Raw genomic sequence first — 20689 nt, forward strand, 5'->3', positions numbered from 1 at the left:
ATGTCCTGGATGGAGTCCCCACCCAAGACATTTCCAGGAAATTCTGCAGGAACCCCGTTTGAAATGATCTTTTAAAAAAGTAATCTCTATACCTAACGTGGGGCTCAAACTCACAACCCCAAGATCAAGAGTCACATGCTCAACTGACTGAGCCAGCAGGTGCCCTTGCAGGAACCTCCTTTGAAAACCCCAGAACAACATGAGGTCCGAAGCCCCTTTGGTTCTGAGGGATGAGGTCCAGGAACCTGCGTTCAGATTTGGCTACCAGGCAGGTCTGTGCTTCAGGGGCCCCACCTGTGCAGGGGGTTTGGCAGTAGCTGTCTCGCCATCAGTGGGTCATTTGGGGCCAGGGTCGGCGGGCGAGGTGGGGGGCACTTTGTGGAGGAGCTTTGAGAGAAGCAGGAGGAAGGGGCGGTCCTGCTCCCAGGTCTCTGCAGCAGGCCCTGCAGAGAGAGAGAGGAGAGACCTACCGGCCCTGAACTGTGGCCCGGCCAGCTCGTCTGCACCACTTGTGCTTCCTGCCCGTTGGTCCTCTGACGCCCCCCTCGCGGCGGAGTTGCCCGGGAATGGAGTGGAGCGTCCTGTGCTGTGGTCTCCTGCACCATTGTGGGTCCCAGCTCCTAGCGCGTGCTTGGCGCACCCTCTAGATGCATGAAGTCAGCTCCCACTCGCTTACAGGTAAAGCAGCTGAGACCCCCAGCTGGGGCATGTCTTGGCTCTAGCTAGATTGGATCCTTATTTGACTCTGATTTTATTCTTACTTTCTTTTTCCTACACAAAAACTCCAGGGTCCTTGTCCAGGGTAAATAAAGCTCCCGAGTAAAACGTGAGAATAATCCCTTTATCCTTCTTGCTTTGTCTTATCCATTTGGTTTTTTGATACTGTGATATCGTTAGACAACCTAGTAGTGTCTGGAAAGTTGGAGAATTGGTTGTCGGTGTGGGAAAAAAACCCCTACACAGTTGATATCAGAAGCATTGCGGATAAACACAGCTCAGGCTTGCATTAAACTCAGATGTCCTGGGGCGCCTGGGTGGCTCAGTCGGTTAAGCGTCTGCCTTTGGCTCACGTCATGACCCCGGGGTCCTGGGATCGAGCCCCCCCCCCCCTCGGGCTCCCTGCTCGGCGGGAAGCCTGCTTCTCCCTCTCCCACTCCCCCTGCTTGTGTTCCCTCTCTCGCTGTGTCTCTCTCTGTCAAATAAATAAAATCTTTAAAAGAACCCAAAAAACAAAACTCAGATGTCCTAAAAAGGTAGGTCTCCTGTCCTCTCTCGTCCCTCCGGTGCCCAGCATGGTATCAGGCACACTGCAGAGGCTTTCTGAGTTGAATGGAATTTTTATCAACTTCCCCTGTATAAACAAGGGGGCAGCGTGGGACGGCAGAGTAGCCGGGCCTGGAAGTTGGATGGACCATTTTCGCATGAGCATGACAAGTTACCTCATATCTCTATGTCTCAGCGGCCCTACCTGTAGAAGGCAGATCCACCCCCTGGCTGAGAAGTGTGTTTTTGAGGGTTAAGTGAAATGCTGTATTCTGAACACTTAGCCTCATGTGGGTGTGCTTGCTGTTGAGTGTGTAATGCTTAGAGTCAAGGGTCAGAGTTGTGGGATGTGGTGCCCTGTTACAGCCCCAGCCCTGTTCTGGTGTTCGAGCTGGTCCCCACCCCCTCCCAGGGTTTCCAGGGTATTTCTGGAGTGTATGTGTAGAAAGGCACTGGGCATGCAGAAGCCTGGAACTGCCCCCTCGCCTGAGCCCAGTTTGATGGACTCTGACCAGGGGCAGGGGGGGTGCGGCGGGTAGCGGGGAGAGCCAGTCTTGCAGAGATCTGTTTTTGATGACCTATCGATTTTTTTCTGTTGTTTTTGGATGGCTTGCACATAAATTTTCTTTGGTCTGCACCATGATATTCAGGCATTTGAATTAGCTGCCAACTGATTTGAGAATTGAGAGATTTTGCCTTCATCATGCCTCCCTTTGCCCATCCAGCCGTTGTCGCCCATGGCCACTAGTGGTGAAGAACGGATCCTATCATAGAGGCTACAATTAAGACAGAGATGGCCCTGCATAATGCCACTGCCACCGCTGTTAAAGCCTTTGAGACTCTCTAAACCAGAGCCCATGTGGCCATCACATGTACAACAGAGCGTGACATGATCCAGGGCGTGGTGAGGGCACTCGCTTGCCGCTCCCGAGGGAATGGCTGTGTGCGTGCCGTCTGTCAGCCCCACCATCACCGGGCCAGCCCAGGGCCGGCACAGCCACGGGGTTGCATGGAGGAGTGGGGCCCCGGGGGGGTGGGGGTAGGGAGTGCTTCCCATGGGAAGGGAAGACTGGAACATCAAATACAGGACAGTGCTCTGAATTTCCATTGGGAATGTTGTAGCTCCATCTCCGTGTCTGAAGTTTCTGGACTTGGAGCTTCTTCAGGGCAGAGCACTTGTGGACCCAAGTGGTCCTGCTTGGGTCTTTGGGTCTGATGGAGGGAGGTCCTGGCAGTAGATAGGGGCAGACGAGAAAATACTGCTGCTCCCCTTTCTGTGTTCCGTCCTTGGACCTCAGGTACAAAAAAAGCAGGATTTCGCTGTTCTTCAGCCCCGATAAACTGCCCCCATTAATGGTCGCCCTGAAGCCTCCAGCCCTGTGTTGCTCATCTCCTATGCTGTCCGGCTCCCGTCCCCCTGCCTGCCACGAGCAGCTGCTCCTGGGTTTGGCTGGAGCTGCAAATATGTTTGTTTCCTTCTAGACTGTTTTGCGTTGCTGTGTATATTTTGTATTTACTTACACGGTGCTGGGCTCTAGTCTCCATTCCTTTACTTTGCATACTCGGTGTCCCATTGCAGCTCCGTTCATGGGGGTGTGTCCACCTGTGCTTTGCCTCTGTAACTGGTGATTGTAGTTTCAGGTGTGCATCCACCACATCTCACGCTTCCTCTCACCCAGAGGTGCCCTCAAGTGGCTCCTGACTCCAAAACCTTGCAGCGATGAATCTCCCTATCTGTGACCCTTATGATCCTGCATGAGCATTTCTCTGGGATAGACGCTCAGAATGGAATCGCTTGGTTGTGTAGTCTACTATATATAATTTGACCAAATATTGCCAGATTGCTCAAAAATATAACCCTTTTATAGGCAGAAGGAAGCTGAATTGTGCTCTGTTCTAAAAAGGAAATTCATTGTGTATTGAGTGTCCCCTGTGTCCTGAGAGCAGCCCCAGGTTTTGCTTTACAGGCATTATTTCATTTGGTCACACAATAATCCTCCTAGTCTGCCATTCTTAATATCTGCAGTGTGCAGCTGAAGATGCTGAGGTCCAGAGGCAGCTAGTGACTCGTTCCCGATCCTTCAGCTAAGCAGCGGTTAGAGCTGAGCCCGCCTCTGAGGGACTCTTGTGGATACATCATGTCCCCTGCCAAAGCTTCAGGCTGGCTGCCGTGAATTTGAGGAGCGTGCTCCAAGTTAAGGAGCATCTGATGAGATCATACTTCTCACATTGGTACCTTTGTGTGGCCTGCTCTTTCTTTTTACAATTATCTTTAAGCATTTTAAAATCTGAGATTTCACTTAAAAATCTGGGCGATCTGCCTGCTTTGGCATGAGGCAAGCTTCCAGGATTAGAGGGGTGGTGCCCCTTCCCAGCCGGCCTGTCCACACTGCCCTCCGGTGGCTAGTGTTCGCTGTGGCTCCAGAGGCCCTGAAGTTTGTAAAAGAGACATTTTTGTGGGTGGGCAATGCCCTTCTTTCCCCTCTGAGTTCTTCCCATTAAATTCATGAACCGGCCTTCCCCCCATCCCCAGCTGTTGGGACTGCAGTTTCCTTTGGCTACAGAGTCAGTAACAGAGACCAGTGGGCTTTCGCGGCAGTGGAGCCTGCTGCTTGCCCGCCAGAGCTCATTTGTTGGGTCCTTCTGGGGGCCCGGCCTGTGCCCGGCACTGCAGAGAGCGTAGCAGATGCTGGGGGGTGGGAGGTGGGCCACCATTCCCGACCCGTCTTGAGCAGAAGACGTGGCGGTGAAGCCTCTGTGCGCAGTCCACCTTCCCACCGCAGAGAGTTTATCCAGCCCCAGATAGTTCTCACTGTGCCGGGGGCGAGGGTGGGGGAGCGCTGGGAATGATGGTATTTGGTTCACTTAGTGCGAACTGTGGGACTCATTGGTTTTGTATTTCTGTTTTTAGCAAAGCTGTAGGTCTCCTGCGGTTGTGAATACGTTGATCCTGACAGGCAGGGATGGCATTGTGCTTATGAGCTGAACTCAGACACAGGTGGCTGGGAAGCCCAGCTCTGTCCCCCACCAGCGGGTCCCCGTAGAGAACGCACTTCCTCTCTTGGAGCCTCTGTTTTCTGATCTGCCAAATGGGGGTATGAGGGCCCGGTTCATAAAGCCCTTGCAGGGCCAGAGTAAGATAATGCAAGTAGAGGCTTCAGCCAGGGCTGGGCACATAGTAAGCTCACAGGAAAGGGTGACAGAATTATTGTTACTGTTGTTGTGAGAAACCTCTGGGAGGAGGATGTAGATGTAGCTTGGGCCTGGGTGGGTTTTCTGTTGCTTTTCTGAAAGAGTTGGCTTTCTTTCTGGAATTTGCAGTGACGGTCTGGCGTGGGTATGCCTCCCTGCAGATGGGGGTCGGGGTTTGTTGGCTGTTCTGTCGCTTGGTGTCACCCACTGATGGGATGTGAGTGCTGACCAACAGCCTCCTCACTGCACCTGCTGTACTCGCCCTTGAGCTGCCCAGCCCTGGGGGTCTGATCGGCCTCTCGATTTAGAGTAAGGTCTCGTCCGCTTTGGGGCTCACCACAGCCCCCTCAGCTGTGTGAGCGGAGAAGGAGGGTCTCGGGGACCCAGAGGAGGACCCAGGGGAGGACCAAGCCTGTGGCATTTCCCAGGAATGAAGCATGGACAGGATCGGTCCGAGAAGTCCTCTTCGGCCCTCCCTTTCCTTCCATCACAGGCGATAGATACCTCACCCCGTTTCTGCCAGAACCCAGCCTTGGGCTGCCGACAGAGTCCTAAATCTGCCCGTGCGTCATGTGGGAAGTCCTGACTCAGTGTGGTGGGGGCGGCCGTCGGGCTGTCTGAAGCCCCTTGGCCTTGCTTTGGGGGTGGCAGCATACACTGTTGACAGGGTCAGAGGACCTGGTTTGAATCCCAGCCGTGTAATTCACCGGGTCCAGGAGCTTGGGCACGACCCCTCCTCCCCCCCTGCCCCCCGCACCTCTGATGCCTTATTTGAGATGGGCGCATGATAGATCCTACCTTGGAAGCTCATTTGGAGGGTGAACCAGATAACAGGTACAAAGGACTAATCCCAGAGTGGCACAGAGTAAGCCCTGAGATGTTAGCTGAGATGATTATTCTTGCTGGTGTTCTGTGTGCATCTGCTGTGTGCATGTTTGTAGTGGAGGAGCCCTGTCAACTGGGGAGAGTAACGTGGGATGAGGTGACTTAGGGAAGTCGCTTTTTTCTTTAATCAGTCTTGACACTTGGCATGAAAGGAGCTACAGCCTCACTAAAGCAGGGGTCCTAACGTGTCCGCCCAGAAAGGAAGCTGAGGGACCCTTGGACCTGCCCATTCCCTTTGCAAGTGAGAGAACTGGGGCTCTGAAGGGGCCTGGCTTTCCCAGGGATGTACACGGGGTGGGGGAGCAGCATGAGACCAGGACCCAGGGCCCCAGCCCCCCAGCCCATGACCCCTCATCACCTGCACCAAAGCACAGCTGACATTGGATGGCTTCAGGCTTGAGGTGAGGAAATGGGTCTCTCTGGTGTCACTTCATAACTGGAGAGGTCTAGACACTAATTTGTCATGCCTATTAACTTGGAGGGTTGCCATGCCCCTTCCCCTAGAGCTCATGCCAACTCCGTGCCATAGGAGGACAGGGATGCGATGGGGATGGGGATGGGAAGGAGGGGTCTTGTCTGGGAACCAACTGGGTCTGCAAAACAAATCCATTCAAAAGTGCAGGCTGGAGAAAAGGTAGACCAGAGCTTACCCAAAAGGCAGCCCAGAAACCTATGATAGGAGGAGCCAGGAATACCTCTACGCGTGGATATAGTTTGCATCCTGCGACATCCCCACCAGGGCCCTAGGAACCTGTTCCTCTGGGTAACCTAGGGGCCAGCTCTCAGGAATGGCCAGTGCTGGAGAGTTGATAACAGGTTACTCTTCCAGGAGTAGATCTGCATTTTCACAAGGACTCCGAAACCCCAACTAAGTGGTTGGGGTGTGGGCTCTAGAGTGAGCCGGGAGATAGGCCTCGATGCCACTTCCAGACCGCTTACTAGCTCTGTGAGCTCAGGCAAACTTCTTAGCTTCCCCATGCCTCAGTTTCCCTCACTGTGAAGTATGAGAGGAGCAGAAGGGACCGTAGAGGGAACTGCACATGCAGATCCAATGTTCAGCAGCGTCTGTTTAGTCAGTAAACACTTAGCAAGCACCTGCTGAATGCCAGATACTGTCACCAGGCACCGGGGACATATATGGTCATCACTGCAAGAAAATAAAGGGATAAGGAAGGTGGCAGAGTGGACCGGAGGGTCTCTTATTGGAGCAGAAGGGACTTTGGGCCGAGATGGGGAGACACCGAGTGACGTGAGTCATGCAGGTATCTGGAGGGAGGGCATTCCAGACTGAAGCAGCAAGTGCAAAGGCTCAGAGACAGAAGCAGTCTATCCACCCCTCTGTCCAGCTCCCTCAGCCCTGCTCACCATCCCAGTGCTTCCCCCCTGCCACCATCTCTGGACATCCTACTCACCACCCCCCCTCCACCCTGGACCAAGGCCTGTAGTGCCTACTGCTAATGCTCTCCCACACCGGCCCAGCTGGAAGGGAGAGCCACTCTACACCAGAAGCTCTTCTCTTGTTCTGCGCCAGAGTTTTGTTGATGTGCCTGCCTGTCATCCACCCCTGGACCGAGAGCTGGTGCCATGATTGTCATCAGTCTCAGGCCCCCAGCACAACACTTGGCCCATCAGCCTCCTGAAATGTTGTTAGAAGAATGGAGGGCTTCTACATGGAAGCCTTGGGGGCAGCCTTCGTGGTGCCCTCCTCTGGCACCTGCTCCCCACAGCCCCAGGTGCAGCCTGGCATCCAGGGAATGCGGATGGTGACGGGACTCTGTACCCTGGTGCCTGCTGGCGCCTTTGGATGCATGAGCGACATGTGTAACATACGATCCTGTGGGCTCCGTAATGTCAGAGAGGGAGACCGTGACCGCTGAATGTCACGCCTGCTTCCTGGCTTGCTCTGTCCTTCCCAGTTGATGGCCGACTACATGCTTGGTAAAAGGTGATGGGTTGAGCCGCCGGGGTGAAGTCATGAGCAGGACTTTGCTTCCTTTGTCCCTTCAGAAGGGCAGTGACTTTGGCTCCTGAATTCGGGGGGTGTCTGTAGAGACTTAGGGCGTGAAGTTCTCACTAAGGGCGCTTTAGAGACACATCCGGCCTTCCTCTCCCTCCCCTCCCCAAACTCTCCAGATAAAGCCTTCTCCTTCCCCTCTTTGTTTCACATCTGGTGCATTCTAGCCAGTGAGCACCCAGGAGAAAAGCTTGTTAAATGAGACTTGTTTAAACCAGCCAGTCACTCATCCAGCTGTCCAGCCCTGGTGTGAACCTGGGGACCCCCCTCACGGTCGCTTGGAGAGCCTGTTCTGGGTGTGAAGATTAGAAGCACAGTCTCCTCCTCTAAGTTTGCACCTTTGTTATTTCCCTGAGTTAATCAAGAGAAGATGCTTTGTGCAGCTTTGCCAAAATTACCCCATCAGAAGCTTATACAAGGGGCTCAGTGGTGTTTGGGAAGCGGTGCGAGGGTCCATCATGCCCGACAATTCATTGCTCTCAGATGCCTCTGTGAAGAGTGTTGGAAGCGGCAACTGCGGGAATTTTCTCTTCTGGCTTCCCAATTAGCGATTACATAACAGTCTCCCTGGAAACAAGTGCTCAGGCATCACGCCCGTGACAGGGCGGGCTCACGGAGCTCACCGGTTTGCAGCATGCGTGCGGTGCGGACTGTCCCCATGTCCCAGGAAGGCGGACCAGGGCCTGCGGTTGAGATCAGCTGCGTCCACACCTCGCAGCTGACCCATCCTGGAAGGAAGAAAGGCTGGTTGTCAGTACTCCGAGACAAAGCAGAGTGAGAGGGACCTAACAGAGCTCTTGCACACCGGAGTCAGAACTTCTTCTCTGTCTTATGGAAGGAATAGCTGATTGTTACTGTCTTGCTTCAAAATACCCGTTGGAAGGAAGAGCTGATTGTTACTGTCTTGCTTAAAAATACCCGTTGCCCCAAGGGCAGAGTCCACGTTCTCGAAGGTGACCTCCCACGTCTGCCCCTCCAGCTCCCCCCGCTCTGCTCCTGCCTCCAGGTCCTCTCCAGCATGGCCCTTGGCATATCCTGGCGCGTCTCTCTCCCTCTGTCTCGGGACAGCCAAATGCGGGCGCCGGGCAAGGGAGCAGGCTCCGTCTTTGTGAGCGTGTGGGCCCTGGTGCTTCAGCCTCTGCCTCCACGGCCTCTTTCGAAAGTGCCTGTCTCAGTGGGCTTCTGAGAACGCAGTGAAACCGTGCCGAGGTGTGCTCAGCCCGGCACCCGAGGAGGAGCTGCTCCCTGCACGTGAGGAGTGCTGGCCCCTGGGGAAGCCCCCCATGCCCCACAGCAGACCCCGCGCACACCTCTGGCATGGGTGCAGTGCTCACTGCTTCACCTACCTCTTCCAGCCAGCTGGAAGCTCCGTGAAGTCAGGACCCAGGCCTGCTCTCCCTTTATGTTCACAGTGCCTGGCTCACAGTAGGCCCCGAGCAATGTCTGTTGAATGAATGAATGAACCAGGGAGTGACTGGATCGTTGAATGAGTAAGCGAATGATTCTAACCCTTCGGCACGTCTGACCGAGAACTTGAATGCGTTTGCTTCCCTTCCCAGGTTGGCAGCCTGGGCCACGCCACCCGCGCCTCTTGCCTGGGTGACCCCAGCAGTCTCCCCACTGCTCCCCCTGCCTCTAGATCTGCCCTCCTCTCTCTTCTCCGGTCTTACCTTTGAAGGTACCCCCTCCCAGGGGCCTTCCTTCCCCCCACCCCGGCCAGTCCGTCTGCCTTCCTCCTGTCCATCCCACACCCAGCTCTTCCACAGTGCTTCCCGTGGTGTATTCGTGTACCTGCTTCTTGTCCGCTTCCCCTACCAGCCTGGAAGCTTCTTGAGGGCAGGGGCCACATCTGTTAACCAGGGTACATTCTTTTAAGGCATGCTGCCTTGGACACAGTCAGGCCTGCAGCAAATCTACAGGGAGTGTGCCCCGTGGGAATCCGCAGAATTAGCAGGAGGACCTCTGACAGTGCATGGTGCAAATCTGGAAGTCTCTGGCTGTCGGCAACGAGGTTAAGTTCTCATTCAGCTCACACCCAGTGCAGGGGGGATGGCTTCCTGGTGAGTGGCTCTGCCATCTCCCCCTATGACCTCCACACTCCCAGAGGAAGGGAAGAGAAGGGAGAGGGGAGGGTTGCAGGGTCCTCGCCTTCTTCTGGCAAGGCCTGGACGTGGTTGGCTCATGTGGCATCTGCCAGGCCTGGCCCGCGGCTTCCACGTCACAACGGTGCTGGAAAGTTTGTCTCCCTTGTTCCCAGGGAGCAGAAATGGGGCCAGTGAGCCAGTCTGCTCAGAATTGGGCATGGGAGGGGATCTTGTCGCCAGAGGATCCTCCTGCTGGGCTCCCTGGGAGTCTAATCAATGTTCCAGAATGCTCCAGCCAGGGACAGTGTGTCAGGTCAGCAGACACTGGAGTAGCCGTCTCTCGACAGGGCCTGAGCCACTCGCCGCTCCTGAAGCCAGACCTCCAATTTATTTTATAAAACACCATGATGTCCTTAGATGAGGATGAAAAGGAACTTGGGATTACAGAGTCACCTCTGTGCACCGGCAGGCAGCACACGGGAAGGGCGGCCCCGGGGAGACAGTGTCAGAACATGGGGGGTCGGGGGTCAAGCGTTTGTTCTGGGAAGCACGGCTCGTTGCCTGGTTTACAGTATTCCATTCTTAAAATTGCTGTTCTTTTTTTTTTTTTTAAGATTTTTATTTATTTAAAGAGAGAGCAAGCGGGAGCAGGGAGGGGAAGCAGAGGGAGAGGGGCAAGCAGACTCCCCACTGAGCGCTGAGCCAGGCTCAGTTTCCGGACCCCAAGATCACGACCTGAGCTTGAAATTACGAGTCAGATGCTCAGCCGACTGGGCCACCCAGGCGCCCCTTGACAGTTGCCGTTCTTAATGTCATGGCGCCTTTATTTTCTTGAGGCTCAAAACAAAATGACCCTTTTCTGGAGGGAAGAAAATACGCCCATCCAGAGAGCCCTGGGTGTTCTTTTCTGCAGCAGGCCTGACCCCCAGCACTATTAACGGCTCTAGACACTGAGCGAGAGTAGCCTTGTGATAGGAATACCGCAGAAGCGACGGCAGGGCCACGGGCCACGGCCGCGAGGGCTCACAAGCAGCCTCCGGACAAGTCTGGCAGGTTCCGTGAGCTAAGCTTCCATCCACTGTGGCCACTTCTTGCACCACGTTTGGGCTGCAGCCCCGGAGCCCAACAGTGAACTCGGAAATACCTCATGGCCCTTTGAGCGCTGACCCAACCCTGTGGGGCAGGGTCTGACAGGACACCGATCTCCTCCCAGGTGCCCCATGTGACAAGTGGGGTCTCAAGGACCAACTCCCTGTCCGTGTGCAGTTATTACCTGTCTTCAGCTTGCTGGCCGAGGCCATGTGGAGGCCAGCCTCCTTTCCTCCATCCCACTCCCCACAGGGGTCTTTGTCCACCCTCCTTGGACTTGGCCACAGCCTTCAAACTGTTCTGCCTCGTGGCCTGCCTTTCCTCCCCTGAGTTCATCCCCCGCATTTATTCGTTCTTGCAGTAAGAGTTTGTGGGGCCTCTCGTGATCTCCAGGCGCTGTGTTAGGCTCTGGTGATGCGGGCGGAACAAGACAGGTAATGGACCTGCCTCCCTGGGACTTACGATCGACGAGGGGAGGTGGGGGAGCAAAAGGCACATGATGAGTCAGCAAGACCATTCCAGGCAGCCGTGAGGACCACGAAGAAGAGAGAGCCGAGCAACATTAGCTAGTGTGTCCTGGAGGGCTTCTCAGAGGTGGTGGCCCAAGAGCAGACACCGACATTGCGAGGTATTCCAGGCCAAGGGAACGGCTCTGGAAAGGCTAGAAGGCACCGAGAGAGTGTGTGTGACTCGGGGAGAGAGGGGGGGCAGGGGGCAGATGCGTTGGCAGTGTTGGGTGGGTGCTCAGGGGGGGACAGGGAGACGTGAAGTGAGGTGGCTGTGGCCACGTTGTGCAGCTCCCCGTGAGCCGTGCTGACGGTTTAGATGTGCTTGCTGGGGCTGGATAGAGTTCACCGGGAGCCACTGAACAATTCTGAGCTAGGACAGTGTCGTGACAGACTTTTGAAAGAGCTCTCTGTCGAAGGCAGCCTGCAGCCGATGTCCCCCAGAGTGGTCTTCCTAAATGCCTGTGAGATCACAGGTTTCCTACCTCCCTCCTCCGACCGGCCTCCTTCTCCGATGGTCTCCAAGGCTGTACATGGTCCAGTCCGGCTGCCACTAGTCTGCTCTCGCTCACATGGCTGAGCCCAGCGATGGGGCCTTTGTCCTTTGCATTTGCTCTTCCCTCTCCTTGGCAGGTCTGTTCCCCACCTGAGGGGACCCACCTGGACCCTCTGACTGACGTGTCTTTTCCCCAAGAGATGCTAAAGCAGTGTTTTCAGCAGTGGCTTCCTTTGACTGAAACCCTCTCTCCGTCCCTCTTGCAAACTTCCTTCGAGCTTCCCCGAGCACCCGTGGATCGCTGCTTCATAGCACTTACCCCGCCTCAACATCTACCATCTGCCTGCCTGTTATTCCCCTGTCCACATAGAAATGCCTTGAGGGAAAAATCCTGGCGGAACATCCATGAATCACCGTCTGTCGTAGCCCCGGCAGATGGTGTTCGTTGCCAGGGGCGTAGCCTAGGTTATCACAAGTGAGGTAGGCTCCGTCCTTATCCCCATTTTATGGATGAGAAGCCTGAGGCCGCCCCCTGGTTTAGCCCCCTGAGGTGGAGCTGGTAAAGGGCAACACAGGTCGCTCTGCCTGCCTGAGGGGACGTCATCGGGTGCAATCATCCCACAGTGTGGCCTCTCGGCTGGTTTTATAGGGGCCCAAGAGGCCAGGCAGGGGATTGGACCAAGGCGGGGTGGACTGGGAGGCGTGGTGGCCCTGTGCCTGCAGCTAATGAGGGCAAGATTGCTTAGTTTTCAAGGGAGGCCAGGAATCTGGATTTTGCAGGAATATCCTGGTTTTAATATTTCTAGGCCATACAAGCCACCGGCGGCTGGTGGTGGAAAAAGTAAAGTCTTCTTCACCAGTAGGGTCAGAAGCCGGCGGATCCCTGAGGGGGAGTCTGTCTTGGATAGTGTTGGCGTTCAACCTCCTGGAGTCACCGGCTTCCTTCTGGGATGGATGACAGCCCCTTTTTAAAAAATTCGAGAAGCAATAGACACATTTGAAAAATGGAAATGTTTAAACGCGGCCTGCGTATGAGCTAACACCAGCAAATCAGCATTCATTTTGTTAGAGGTGCTAATGGTATTGTGGTTAAATAGGAAAGCATTCTTCATGTTTTAGGAAGACATGCCGAAGCCCCCCGTGGTGAGATGTCACGATGACTATAATTCACTGTAAAAGACCTCAGCAAAAAGGTAGCAATGATGAAGCAAATACAGAAAAGGGCTATGGCTTTATTAGGTAAAGGGTTATGGGGATTCCTGGTATGATCTGCTCTGCTTTTTGCCATATTTTGAAATTTCCATAATAAAGTAAAAATGAAATGACAAACAAGAGAAAAAATGCAGTCTTCCACGAAGAGTTCTGAGATCTTCCCTGCTCCACTGAGATCTCTGTGGGGACTCGGGGTGTCGGCACCTCCAGATCAGACTGAGACCCGAGGGATGCGATGTCCTGGGCAGAGGTTGGCTGCTGGGCACCAAGGTGACACACGGCTTTCTTCTCTTCATATGGTCAACAGCTTCTGCTGGTGCTGACCCCCGAATGGAATTTCTCTGAACTGAATCCTGGTTTGGGGAAGCCTATGCTGTGGAAGACTCGTAGCTTTTTCTTCTGTTAAGTTGAAGAATGTCTTCTGGATGGAGGGTGGCTCCGACTCTGCACAGGTTGAAGACTGTGCACGGGTTGAAGACCCGGGACCCTGCTCATCTGCCTCCTGATTCTGAGCCCTCGGGCATGTTCCTTGCCCATTCTCAGCTTCTGTTTCCAGCCTCAGACGGGTTGTAAGCATGCGAGGCAAGGAACGTGCTGAGCACAGAGCATGAATAATGATTCCACAAATACCTTTGCTTATTCTGAATCGCTCGGGTAAAAATTGCCCACTTGTCAAAGTGAGATCTGCTGCCATGTGGGGTCTTCTCAGGGCCTGGCCGGGTTTCCAGGCACTGGCCATCTGGAGGAATGAGTATGTGCAAGGATTTGGGATTCTTCCAGGGTCATAACCTTTCTGCCATGTCACTGCAGCCCCCAGGACCTGGGCTTGAGGAGGCCCTGAGACAAGTGAAAACGGGTGTTTCTCGACCCCTGGGTGGCATCCTCTCCCCTCCCTTTTGCGTGTCCTCACCTCCCTGGGGTCCGAACCCTGCAGGCAGCGTGAGGAGCCGTCTGCCATCTCTGCGTGTTCCCGTAAGAGCATGCTGACTCCCTCCTGCAGAAACGGGGAGACCTCTGCCAGCTCCCCTGGGGCTGATGGGCTCCTTTGTTGTCCCGCCACGGCCTCTCAGGCAGGCCTTGCAGGCTTTTGTGCCGCTGAGCACTCAGGTCTCATGAGCTCCATGCGGCACTCACCTGGCACGTTAACCGACTTCCCAAGGAGGAGCTTCTCACTGCGCAGTGATGCGGGACTACAGAGCGGCCGGCTCTAGCACGGGGCCCAGGACCTGCTGCTCTCCCCGCCCAGCGCGCCCCCTCTGGGCAGCGGGGACCCGAGCTCCCCGCCCTGGGCCGGCCGTGCTCAGTGCTCTCACTCTCTGGAGGAGGGTCGCGCTGAGACAGCCGCGGGGGTGACTCTGGAAGAGACCTTGCTGGGACCCGGAAAGAGCCCCCGGGGGCTTGGCGGCAGCCGCAGCTCCATGACTCTTCCTCCGTCCTGGTGCTCCGGGAAGGCTGCCAGAGGAAACAGAGGATGCCCGGTGAAATTTGACTTTCAGATAAACGATGAATAATTTCTTAGTTCAAGTATGTCTCAATATTGTGTGGTACGTAGTTGAATACTGAGAAATTATTGAGTCATGAATTATTGAATATTGAGTTATGAATACTGAAAAATTATGCATTGTTTATCTGAAATTCAGCTATCACCCAGCATCCTGTAATTTTGTTTGCTAAATCGGGCAACACTTAAAGAATCTCCCTGCCGTGCTCAGGGCCTTGGCTTTGTGGGGACTCTAATCCCGAGATCAGGGCAGGTTCTGGGCAGGTTCTTGAGTGCCTGTGAGCGCAGCCGTGTTCAGCAGACTGTTGCCGAGCCCCTCCCGGGGACGGCTGTGTGCTGGTGGGGGCAGGGGGGAGTGCCCCACTCCGTCTCTGGGACCTCGTTCATGCACACGCAACCCAGACACTCTCGGCGCCACCACCTCTTCATCTGTCGTGTGACATGAGTCAGAGTGCGTCTCCTCTCATGCTCTCCTGAGGATGGGTGACCCCCTTCTTCCTGTCCTTGCTCACCCCATGTGGCTCTCAGAGTTTCCTGCCCCGCCCCCATGCTATCCAGGGTGCCTTTGTGGTAAGCCAGGACCCCCAGGGCAGAATCGGTGGGGCCCCTTATTTCAAAATTATTAAGGATGTCGAGCCGGGGACGGCAGACCATCACACAGGTCCGAGTTCTAGTGCCCTGCAGGCACACACATGTGGGAGGCCGGCAGTGCCGCCAAGGGCCAGGCAGACACGGGGGTGGAGTGGGGGGTGTGAGTGAGGAGGGTCAGGAGCACGGAGCCCTGGAGCGCAGAGGGCTGGAGAGACTGCATGGACCTGGGGGCCCGTGCCTGCCGCAGGAGCCCTGCTGCCCAGCCACAGCCTGGGGGGCCCTCTGCTGCCACGGAGCCTCGTGTTTGAAGAGGAGGTACAATTTGTTTATCAATAAAACCTTTCTTAAATAGCGGTGACTGATTCATATTTTGGAAAATTCCCATGTTGGCAAATTAAGCGTGGTCTCTGGAAGACAGCATTTAGTGGGATGAATAATTACTTTGGCCTGTGTGGTCCCTGGATCTGTTGGTGTGTCCCACACAGGCCTGTGACCTCCACCAGCGACACAGCAGTGAGCCTTGGGCTCATGGTTCAGTCCCCATCAGCATACTTGGCTCGCTGTAGGTGCTCCATACATAATGGCCGCAGTTGTAAGACTTCATTCATTCGTGGGAACACACCGTGGGTGGTTGTGGGGACCCGCTGTGCCTCTCTTAGTAAGAATACCATGAGCGTCTTCCCTGTTCTTCAGTGGGATGGCCCATATAAAGCCTAGACACCATTTGCACGTGGCAGTTACTCAGTCCACTAGCTGTCTGTCTGGTATGATGGATTGCTGTGTCTTCTATGGGCGGTTTTTGGATGGGCAAAGAGAGCATGCCTGAGCTTCCCTGTGTGTGTATGTTTTCTCAGGATGCCAAGTTTGTGGAGGAGCGGAGGAAGCAGCTCCAGAATTACCTGCGCAACGTCATGAACAAGGTCATCCAGGTGGCCCCCGAGTTTGCTGCCAGCCCCAAGAAGGAGACCCTCGTGCAGTTGATGCCCTTCTTTGTGTAAGTACGGTTCCCGTGGGCCCTCCACCCAGCACTTCGTCCTTCCCCTCCCCTGAGGTAGGCCAGCGAAGTGGGTGTGTGTCCTCGCCACGTTGGGGCCCAGGTGTTCCCGGAGCCGTGAGCCGGGATGCTGCGGGCCGCGGAAAGGGCTTCGAGACCACGAGTCTGCAGATGAGCATGGTTGAGCTGAGGTTTGCAGCTAAATGCAGGCCTTTGCGGTTTTGTACTTCATACCTTCTGATCAAAGGAGAGATTAATTTTCTCTGCAGCTCACAGAATATTCCAGAACCAAATCGGTCTGTCACTCTTGCCTCAGTGGCTAATGGACACAAGGAAACATTCTCAGACTCCCACTGCTACTGACTTGTTATATTAATATGAAAATAATTTGTGACCTAACTTAAAATTAGGTATAAATTTCTTGTTCTTATATCTCATAAAAGTGAAAACGAAAGCCATTGGTTGACGTGTCAACACTTACAAAATCATTACCATTCAGAATTGTTAACACAGTGGATGTTGCTATTTTTCTGACACTAAAGCTTTGCTCACAATGGCACGCAGCACATTCTTTTTGCTTGCCCCGTGTGGTGCCCCTGTGTTTCCGTGCTGATTCCATGCCCCCTCTTCGATCCCATTGCTGGGGAACGTCTGTGCGGCACCTTGGGGCAGGTGGTCGTCACTTGGTGTCACTACTTGATCACTGATGAGTCCACTCTGTGCTGTTAAGTCTGTTACTAGCCTGACCCATTTATACCCTGGAATTGGGACTGAGGTGATGGAGCAGACTTGGTTTTTTATTGAGCCTTCAGATGCTGTAGAATATAATCATATCATTTCTAGAATATTAGCATCATATGGACACGAGATGGAAAACCCCATATGGCAAACCTGTGGATCCCAAAAAGGGGATTGGGATTCGTTAGTTGAGAAGCACTGGTCTGGGTCTTTGTGATGGCTCAGGGTAAATAAGAGTTGCTTTGTAGTCTAGCTCTCGAAAACAGCACGTAAGGGCTTGGGGGCCTGTCCTCATTACCAGTGATGCTCTAACTTCAGACCAGAAGCTTACTTTGCTTGTGTCCGTAGGGGCACCTTTGGGTCACACTTCCCGGCATTTCCAGGTTGAACTTCCAACCAGACAGACATTGGCCTGACTGCCCCTCTTACTGCTTGCAGCTTGCTTATGTTTTTCTCATTGTTTCAGGGCTTTTGTGAGAAGACAAAGCCTGTATTCTGCCTCGGGTAAAAGGCACCTTTTTTCCTGGATGCACCAGATGGGAAACTACATTTTTCTCTCATTTATTTGTGATGCTGGGGCCTTGGTTTCGCTGTTTTGAAAGCGCTGTAATAGCTCACAAGGGGAATTCCCATTTTCTAAAGGCAGCCCCCTGGCTGGGGTGCGTGTTGGAAATTAACCTGTCACCGAGTCCTGTGCGTTTGGGCTAAATTTTCTGATGAAAACCGAGTTTGAGAGTCGGTCCTAAGACCCTGACGCAAAGCAAGGCTGCCTGCCCGAATCTGAGAGGGAGGAAAGACTGTTCAGAGCAAGCTGGTGTCCTTCCTGCCAGGTATGGGCAGCCCTGGCGTCTCTGGCTGAGTGTTTACCAAACATCAGCCTGAGGGATGGTGGAAACTGTACATTCACTGAGCATCTCAGTGTGTGGGGTAAGCGGGGCCGTGCCGGTTGCCATTCATCAGAGCTGTGAGAGAAACCTTTTGTGCCTAATTAGCACAGAGAACATAGGGTTTGATGTCACGGGCTTTAAAAAATACAAAGAATTTCAGTAAGAGACTGTGGCAGATGACACAGTATTGACACCAGACTTCTGAGTAAACACTAATCTAGACTCCGGTTGGGATTAAGCCACTTTTCCCCTTTGGCTTTCGTTGCAGTCCACATTACGCTGCCCTGTCCTCTGTCTTTTTTGAGTGAGTTGGGATTCCAGGTCAGAGCTTGTGGATCAGTTCATTTTGGGGCAATGGAAGATGAACATTGGCCAAATGCGTCCATGCTGGTGAATCTCCATATGGTAATTTCCTCTTTGTGTGTGCCTGCAGAAAACAGTGTGCCTGGCCTTGTGCTCGAGAGCTCGCCCTGAGAAATTCCTAGTTAAAAAAAACTCTCTTGTCTAAGGAAATAAACCCCACAAAGCATAATTATTCTTATAAATCTTGGCAGATTTCCTCAGCTCTTTCAAATGCCGATTTAGGATTCTAAAAAGCCCTTTTAGCTACTGAACAGAAATGAACTTACTTAAGGATGGCACTGCCTGCCTCCTTTCATTATTGAGCACTTACTATAGGTATGAGTACGTGGCTGAGTGTTTCCCCTGCTTGATCTCATCCAGTCTTCCTGAGAACCTATGAGGTGGAACCTTACAAACTTGCCAATAACAGGGCAATTTGATAAGCTTCCCCTCAAAAGTGCTGAGGAGAGTGAGGCCCAGAGAGGTTACCTGCTGACCCCAGGGTTACCCAGCCAGCACGTGGGGAGCCCAGGCTATTTGGCGCCATATCCCATGTTTCGGGACAAACCTACAGCCTGTGGATTGAGCTGGCCCCTCTGACCTGTTTCATTTGACCAGTCCAGTGGGCTTGTGTTATTTGTCTTAATTGAAGTGATGTCAACATCAAAATATTAGATGGTGTCAAAAAAAGAAAATGAGGTATCAAAATTGGTCATGTCCTATTATGGGCTGAACACTTGTGTCCTCCCAGAATTCCTATGTTGAAACCCTAACCCCAGTGTGATCATGTTTGAAAGTAGGGCTTTAGGGAGGTCCTTAGGTTTAGAGGAAGTTATAAGGGTGACACGATGGGGTTAGTGCCCTTATAAGAAGAGAAAAGAGGCACTAGAGTTCTCTCTCTCCCCCCTCCCCCCATGTGCGGACACAGTGAAAGGCAGCCATCTACAAGCCAGGAAGAGAACCTTCACCTGGAACCCAATCTGCCTGCCCTTTGGTCTTAGACTTTTTGTCTCCAGAACAGTGAGAAATCACTGTGTATTAGGGCAGCAGGGGCGGATGAATCCCCACCCCAGCCCCTCTCCCTCAGCCTCCCTTGGCTGTAGTGGAACAGTGCTGGCCTGCCCTCACTGAGAACCACTGCTCCCGTAGTCTTCTGGACTCTGAGCAGCCCTTCCCTGGCTGTTTTTCTCGTACACTCACTTGCGTTACCTGCCTGGCCCCTGCTAGAGGCTTGAGTTTGCCGTCCTGCCTCTTACCCACTGCTCCATCTAGGGGGATGGGGGACCGGACTCTCTGTTACTCACAATGTGTTCCCCTCACACTCTGCTCCCACGCGTGTTCTACGAGGTGGTCCGCTACTGAACTTCTAAAGGTGGTCCTGTTCCATCTTGGGCGGGAGAGGGAAGGTGAGCAGGGGAATCGAAGCAAGTGGGTAGAATTTGCTCATTTTCCTTCATCAGTCTTCCTTAAAACCTTCAGGCTTGTGCAGCCTGGAGTCCAGTATCCAACAGGACCTGCTTTTGCACGCACGTTTCTGTGTCGTTTTTTCTCTTTAATGTGTCTGGATTTCACTGTGTTCTGCAAGGGGCATCATGGCTTCCAAGTATCTGCCATCTGCCCAAATCTGAGAGTCGAAAAATCAGCTGAATTCCCTCTCCAAATCTCTCTGCCTCCCGTTGTCTTCCTTGCCAATGCCAGCAGCAGTCTGAATTAGAAAGCAGGACGGTAGAAAGCAGGCCATTTCTTTTCCATTTTGAACTCTGTGTATCAGGTGGGGACCAGAATCTGCCCCCAAAATGGTGGGCAGATGAAGAGTGGCCCCCAGTAGCCGCCTCCTTCGGAGCCCCGTGTTGTTTGCATCCTCCTGGCATTCCAGGGAAAGGTGGGCGCCAAGACGTGGTGCGTGGCAGATGTTACCCCAGACACTGGGGGGGGGGGGGGATGTCAGGTGCTCTTTTGAAAGCCTGTTAATGAGGGAGGCTTGGAATCCAAGAATTCAATCCACAGAACTGGACCACAAATCGGTGAAGGCTTAAATGATGTTGTGCTGTCATTTAGCACATTATTAAAATGTTTTCTGCAGAGTAATTCGTCCTTGGGAAATGCATCATGTTCTGCTGTTCCTGAGGGGACAGGAAAAGTTGCTGGGGGCAGAGGCTGGGGTCACGTAGGTCACAGCATAAATTCCCAACTGAATTTTCAGCAGAAAATGTGGTCAATGTTTGCCCTCCACCATCCCCCCCCAATCTGCTGTTCCTAAAGCTGTTGGATGTATTTCTTGCTGAGCTTCGAGCTACCATGTTCTCCCATTGAGCAGGGGTTTAGCTCAGGGAGGAAATGCCCCAGCCCTGCGCCACCAGGGAGACCCGGGGTCTCTGGTTGAGAGCTTTGGCTTTGCAAGTTGAGCATACCCCAATTTGGCACCTTCCCAAATACCTGGTCTTGCATCTCCCCTTGGCTGGCTTCGCTGATTTACATCAGCTACCCGGGCCCTGAAAGGCAGAGGAGTTTGAGATCCCCAGTAGCCAAAAGAAAGGGCGGTGAGTTTGGAGTCCGTGATAGTCCCCAGCTCTGCCACGAAGGAGGATGTCGACCTCGGGCAAGGATTTGACCTCTGTGTCTTGTGTCCTAAAGAGTATAAAACAGAAAGAGTCGTACCAGGGTCGCTGACCTGTTGGGCTATTCAGTGAGGGCACGTGAGAGAACCCGCACAGTGTCTGTTCTGTGATGGCTGCTAATCATGAGACTCACAAGAAAGAGGAGGAGAGAATCCTCATAAAATCCCCATGGACATTTCTCTCTTTGTCTCTTCATGCAGCCGTATGTCCATCTATCCCTACAAGTAAAAAACTGGAGGCCCAGAACATGTAAGTGATTTGCCCACAGTTCATCTGA

The 20689-nt window shown here is 53.6% G+C and overlaps 1 protein-coding gene across 1 annotated transcript in view; it reads left to right on the forward strand.

Moving 5' to 3' along the window:
- Positions 1-20689, forward strand: part of SNX29 (sorting nexin 29) — a 507012-nt gene that overhangs the window by 435127 nt on the left and 51196 nt on the right. The window contains exon 20 of the mRNA XM_028117489.2: positions 15688-15827. Coding sequence (XP_027973290.2) covers positions 15688-15827 — 140 coding nt within the window. The remainder of the gene's footprint in view (positions 1-15687; positions 15828-20689) is intronic.

The sequence above is a fragment of the Eumetopias jubatus genome, unplaced genomic scaffold (assembly GCF_037043125.1).
Source record: "Eumetopias jubatus isolate StellerSeaLion01/CBP00866 unplaced genomic scaffold, mEumJub1_p1.0 scaffold_12, whole genome shotgun sequence".
NCBI lineage: Eukaryota > Metazoa > Chordata > Mammalia > Carnivora > Otariidae > Eumetopias > Eumetopias jubatus.